General features: G+C 44.4%; 1 protein-coding gene across 1 annotated transcript in view; it reads right to left on the bottom strand.

The window, feature by feature from the left end:
- Positions 1–378: 378 nt before the first annotated feature.
- The window catches only part of LOC138267205 (extracellular calcium-sensing receptor-like), a 28,736-nt gene continuing 22,286 nt past the window's right edge, over positions 379–6,828 (bottom strand). The window contains exons 6-7 of the mRNA XM_069216059.1: positions 1,575–1,698; positions 379–1,391 (exon numbers count right to left, since the gene is read on the bottom strand). Of these exons, the coding sequence (XP_069072160.1) occupies positions 454–1,391; positions 1,575–1,698 (1,062 nt within the window). The 3' untranslated portion in view covers positions 379–453. The remainder of the gene's footprint in view (positions 1,392–1,574; positions 1,699–6,828) is intronic.

Below are 6,828 nucleotides of genomic sequence, written 5' to 3'. Positions count from 1 at the left end.
CCACATCCATAACCCATATTAAAAGGCATACAATTTCCTTATCTTCATAGCAGTGGTAATGTATCTAAGTATGGAAAAACAAGATACAGGAGATAAACTTTGCAAATATGATAGGCCCTCAATGTATGATTTAAAATGTTGTTTAATTAAAACTGGTTGTACAACTGCTTTGTGGATGAATTATATAAAGTGCAAAAAAATCATAAAGTGCACAGTGGACTGGGCAGTGTTCCCGTCACAAGGGCAAAACGGCAGGGCAGAATGCCATGTGCAAACTACAGGGAAACCACCAAAAATTGAACAAGACAGCCTCAATCTGGTCAAGTAAAATCTGCTTTTAGGATTTGATATACATAGCAGATATTGTGCCATTACCCTTTACACATCACAGTAAGATCTACAGTCACCAAAACCTAAGATACATGTAACAGCCTTCAGTTGCGTTTTTGACAATTACAAAGCAGAAACTACAACAGTGCCCTTTCTCTGTCCCACTACTCGTCCCAACAGATATTCCTTTGTGTTCATCTCAGGTCTCAGCAGAATAATGTAAGCTTTGTGGAAGAAAATGCAGAAAAGCAGAGCAGAGCTTGAAGCCAAGATGGCAAAAATCTCCATGGCCACCATGTACTTTCCCTTGGTGCTGAGATAGGCAGGAATAAATGAGATCCAAACGCTGAGGAAGGAAAGCATGCTAAAAGTGATGAATTTGGCTTCATTGAAACTGTCAGGCAGTTTTCTGGCCAAGAAAGCCACGATGAAACTGATGGTGGCCAGAAGCCCAAGATATCCCAGCATGAGCCAGAAAGCTAAGGACGATCCCTCGTTACATTCAACCAGAATCTTTCCAGGTAGAGCGTAAATATTGTATTGTGAGAAGGGAGGGGTGATGAATAACCAGGAGACACACAGCAGAACCTGAAGCAGTGTACACACAAAGATGACTGTGTACGATAAATGAGGACCCGTCCATCTTCTTAAGTGACTGCCGGGTTTGGTGGCATTGAAAGCAATGACCACCATGATGGTTTTGGCCAAGATGCAAGAGACACAAAGAGCAAAAGTGATACCAAAAGCTGCCTGGCGAAGGAGGCACTTCTCTGGAGTGGGATAACCAATGAAAATCAAAGAGCAGAGAAAGCATGTGGTGAGGGACAAGAGCAGGAGGTAGCTGAGGGAACAGTTGTTTGCTTTTACAATGGGAGTGGTTTTGTAATAGACGAACAGTTTCAAGATGGCAAGAGGAAGCAATGATGCACAGAGGCATAGTCCTGCCAGGCCGCCACCCAAAGCATCTTCATAGGTGAGATATTCCTTAACCTTCATGATGCATTGGTCCTGTTTCAGATTTGGCCACTGATCCCATGGGCATTTCAAGCAGGCCACTGAGTCTAATAGAAGATTAATAAAAAGTGATTAATTAATATCCATATTTAGCTAGGATGACTGTTACCATGATAGCATTCACACTACTTAAAGAATGTGTATAATGTACAGTGTTTGCTAAGAGCTTGAACTTAGTTTAAAATCAGTTTGAGGTTTGTGGTGGGGTTCTTAGGTTTCTGATCACTCACCGGTTTCATTTGAAATCTCCCCTTGGGGACATGGAACACACAGGAAACAGCAGGCGGGCTCCCCTTCTTTGACAGCTTTCCAAAAGCCAGGCTGGCAACTTTGAGTGCACACAGAAACAGGGATCTGGAAAATTTAACGCATTCAGTGCATTTTAAATTCTCTTGTCGTTGGTGTTGTGCATACGGCCTTAAGTGCTCATATGGGAAATGTAAGGCAAGAATATGAGAGGTTGTTTGTTTTATTAGTTTTATATTTTGTTGTCCTACTTCTCCAATCTCAATTCCCAGGTAGAGCTCAGTGAGGCACAGGATGACCTCATTTAAGAAATGGTAAAATCAGAACTCAAATACAGGAACGTAAACCTGATGAGTTTAAGCAAAATTGCACTACTGCAGTGGAAGAGAGGGGCAATCTCACATCCAAAGAGGGTTTAGGGTCCCAGAGAAAGTTAGAGTGAAACAAGCAGTCATTTATGGAAGGAAGTGAGAGACTGGACACTCATCAAAGAACTTCCTTCCCACCCAAGGAAAGCAGTCAGGCCCCCAATTAGAGGGGACACCACCACTGCATCAAGGCTGTAGTATCAATGAAGGGGACCAATGACAAAGAGGAACAGGACACGCTACGCCCAAAGGACAAAGAGCCACACGTTGTAGGTCCAACTGGGGATGAGGATCAGTGTTGTGAATAACATGGGAGGGTCATAGGCATTGATCCCACATAGTCATAGGAGAGGGTTTCAATGTAAGCACAAAGCAGAGGCCAAAAGGACAGTATAAGTCTGTGATGTGAGGAAAGAGCGTGGGAAGGAGACTTCTAAATGGCATTACGGGCAGGCAAGGACTGACATTTGGAGAAGACTGACAAAGCAACAAGAGTGGACAGCATTTTAGTGGAGTAGGAACCCAGGGGTGGAGAATGCACCTAGTTTCAATGTAGGATCTCAGCAATGATGAGCAGGGTTGACATGTGACTGCTTGCGATTCAACAGTGATTGAGGGGCACTAAAGATCAAAGTGATGAAAGGAACCATTCAGTTAATCTCAGGCACTGGTGATCTCTCTCAGCCACATTCCAGTCCACTGCTTTGCGCTCAATGTGCCATTGTACACAGAATGTAGCCACATTCAAATTAGTGTGTCCTGTTTTAATAGAAACAGGTCAGCCTATCTGAGGAGGAATGGGAGAAGAAACAGCTGTCACAAGGAAGGGTGATGAAGAGTAAGGGAGACCAGCAAGAAAAGGACAAGGTAGGAACTGAAGCGTGGAATCAAATGTGAGCTTCCCCGGGCACGCATATGGAGGTGGTTGATGGGATGTGTGGGGAAATACCAGGACACAGGAGATGTCAGGACAGGAGACAAGGACAGGAATCGATTGGGGATGGTGATGAGGTCTTCAGTTTTGAAGTATTTCAAAAGTTTGAGTGGGACTCCTGAAATAAATTCTTTGAAAGGAAGAGCTGAAAACAGACAATGTGCATACATGTGCATTGAAACAGAGATCTGAAGACAGAATAGAGAGGAGGATGATGGCAGGTGCAGCTCAAGAGAGCCCTTTAAGAGGAGTGTGAGGCAGGAAGGAAGTCTGTTGGAGCATGAATAGGGGAATCACCTTAAGGAAAAGAAAAAGACAAAGGGTTAGACAACAGTAGAAACCTGAAGATGCTAGCTGCTACAGAGGCAACTAAACTCTCCTACACACATGACCTGCTGATCTGGATTAATCTTCTGGACAGTGGCAATGGAGTAGTAAAGTATCTCCAAGCTGATTCTCTGACCTGACCAATCTTTGGTGGTCGAAAGTTGGCTGGCTGACTGGAAACAATGCAAACATAACTATAAAGACACTAACTCACAGGCAGCTGACGGTTCAGAGTGCCTTGTTTTTTCACCCATGAAGGCAAAGCAGAAACCGCACTGCATAGTGCTGTCTCAACATATTAACAACTTATCTGGATCCCTAGAGTTGAACCTCCCACAGAATTCCATCCTCGGTGTTGAAGGAAGGAGCCTCGCGGCAGGACAAGATGGACAGCACAATGGGGAAAGTAAGGTGGGTAACGAAGCACACAACAATAACATGACCTTTTAGGATTTCCTTCAGGTCTTACTTAAGACTATGGGGACAGCTTTTTAGAAACATTAAAGTGATGTTCATCGTTGATAAGGAACTGGTGAGAGTAGAAAACAAGTTATAAGCCAATGACCATAGGTGTTGTGGCTTTTGAGAAGGTCACCCACAAATGTGGTGGAGTACACCGCCTGCCTAACTGTTGGTGTGAGATAGTCAGATTTTCTTTCTGTTCGGAAACGAAAAAAAATGAATGACCCCACGCCATGGGAGAAAACTCCTATGGTGTCATGCAAATTAGTAGTCTGTATTGCAAAATAACGTTCACTTTGGGGGTTTATTTTTTTTAAAACAAAAATGTTTGGTGAGCAGCTACCTAAAGCATGGCGGTCACTCACCTAACCTTCAGTGCCTTCACAGGAGCTGCCACGGCCTGCGATGATCTCACATTATAGCAGGTCAGTTATCATGTAATGTCCTCCACCTTCCTGACAGACAGTGGGCTGCCCACCCATTATTAAATCAGGCCGTTAGTGCTGAGGTGCTTACAATGGAATTTCATTTTAGAGTTCACCACATAGCATAGCTGGGTAACGAGGTGGGTAGTTCTTTATCTCATTTCAACTGGTCGAGATTCATTGGATGAGCCCTAGAGGAACTTCATGGCACATTAGTGTATGAAGAGATTTGGACATGTTTTGCTTTCACTAATGACCCAGCTGACAAAAATCTCTGGAATGCACTTCTCAGTTCAAAGAAGACATTTATTATTATTTCACCACGAGGTTCCTAAAAAGGAGGTTAGCATCTTAAAAGCACACTTTTAAAAATAGTCACAGCAATTAAAGCAAAACCTCCTTTTTAAGAACCTCATGGTGAAATAATAATAAATGTCTTCTTTGAACTGAGAAGTGCATTCCAGAGATTTTTGTCAGCTCGGCCATTAGTGAAAGCAAAACAGGACACTTGTGCAGAGAAGGTGTTGCAGTTAGAAAAGGTGTTGCTTGCCACATCCATCAGACAATCTTATCAACAGAACAGGCTTGAGAAGTGCTTGCTATCGCCAGGAGGTTTAAAAAGAGTAGATTCAGCAGCAGGAAAGGCATAGCAGCAAGGAGAATTGATGCTGTGAATTTTATGCTCTCATCGATAGACAGAAATTTGTCACTGGATTCAATTTAAAGAAATATGCCAGGGATAGGTCTCTTTGTCAATGACTCATGGGTTTACAAGCTTCTCTAGAGTGGGCTAGAGAGAAGGGCTGGAAATTAGACAAGAGGCAGTAGATTATGGTGAATGGATTGAAAGAGATCGTGCAGCAAGCGTGTACATTGTTCTGGGCGTGCTTGCTGTGCCGTGCCGTTTTTACCATCCTTCTTTGGCACATTCAGATTTTGCAAAGTGGCCAGAGCAATAGATTATTATTCAATAGAATATTAAGGTTTGATGGTGAGGTATTTGACAGTGGATAGGAAATTGTTGCATGATGCACCTCACATGAGTAAGACAGATCATGGGGTAAAGGAGTGTGGGTGAGGTTGGGTAAGTCAGAAAATCTTATAATATGCATGATGAAAGATTATCATAGGTTTGCTGAGTTGTGGGGTCAGGAGCAAGGTAGAGTATTTCAGCATGCTGATAGAGGCAGAAAGATAGACACATCGGTGTTGGGAAATTTCAAAAAATGTTTCGAGGGGAGCAGTTTGGCCAGCTAATTTCTGAATATGTTTGTTTAGGATGGAGCAGCAATGGAACAATTCAAATTAAGCATGGAGAGCACTAAGGTGGTCATTGTGACACTGGCGGTCAGGTGACTGACAAGCGGGCAATGGCGGTATTACCACTAGGCAAGCGGTAATGACCGGCAAACAGTGATCATGGTGGTGATCCCTCCCATAGACAGCCAATGTTCCACCCCAACTGCCAGTGCGGTATGACCACTGAACACGGTTGGTAGCAATGTCCAGGAAGGCGGAAGGCGGAAGACAAGGATCCGCCCACCATATTATGACATAGCATACCGCCAAGATTTCCGGGGCGGTAGCAACACCACCAAAAGCCTGGCGGAAACATATCATATAAAAGGAGACACTCACCTCCAGGGACACAGAGGAGTCAGCTGCCACCATGGAACCAGAACTGGAAGTCTTCCCGATGCTGTACCATGCCACTGCCAAGTATCCTGGGTCGGTGCCTGATGCCTTTGTCCTGAGGAATAGCAGCGTCCCACAGCTGATGGAACAACTACAGAGACACAGAGTGTGGCCTATAGGTGAGCCTGAGTCCCCACCCAATGTATGTCAGTATATGCCTTCAGGAGTCATACCCCATGCCATTATGCAAGGCTAATGTGTGTCCCTCACTTCTCGCAGGTGACTCTGGCTACCCAAACCTGTCCTGGCTCTTGACGCCTGTTAGGAATCGGAGTACAGGGGCTGTGAATAGGTAAAATAGCACCTAAAAAAACAAACTGCCAACCATGGAGATCTATTTGTGTGAGATCAGGGCACATTTGAAAGATATGGATGACTGTGATGAAAAGCAGTTCAGATACAAAAAGTGGATTGTGGGTGGTCTCCACTTACCATCAAAGTTGGAATAATATTAGAAGAAAAATGTCTGAGAAGGTAAATTTCAGCAGTTTAGGGCAGCTGGCGGTGTCCGAGGAGAAGGCGTCATCGTCAGGGAGCTGCTGGATGAAGCTGTGGTGAAGATTTCTTAGTCTCTTTTTGGAAGTCGAAAACTTTGCAGTGGGGCGAAGCTGCAGGCTGTTGTCAAAGAGTGCTCCATGGGGCGAGATATCCCTTCTGAGAGGAGCCCCTGAACAAGATTTGGTGCTGTGGAAAAGAAGGTAGTGGGAGCTGCTTCGAAGTCAGGCCAACTGGCGGTGCACCTTAGGCGGATCAGCAAGCAGGTATGTCCCAGTTTTCTCTCAGTTCTCAGAGTACTTTTTGACAGATAATCTTCTAAGTTCCAAGTTCTGGATTTGAGTTTTCGAAGTAACCTCAGCACCAGTTTCAAAGATCTAGGACTGGAGAGGGTCCACTTGGAGAGTCAGTATTCATTCAGGCTAAGTCCAGGTAAGGGTTCAAGATGGTTGGATCCTTTTCTTTCCCTGAGGCTCTGGTCAGGAGCCCACCAACTAGCCCTCTGAGTCACTTTGAGTGTCAATCAATCAAT

The sequence above is a fragment of the Pleurodeles waltl genome, chromosome 12, assembly GCF_031143425.1.
Source record: "Pleurodeles waltl isolate 20211129_DDA chromosome 12, aPleWal1.hap1.20221129, whole genome shotgun sequence".
Taxonomy (NCBI): Eukaryota; Metazoa; Chordata; class Amphibia; order Caudata; family Salamandridae; genus Pleurodeles; species Pleurodeles waltl.
The sequence above is the reverse complement of the archived record's forward strand: the minus strand, read 5'-3'. Positions and strand labels throughout refer to the sequence as shown.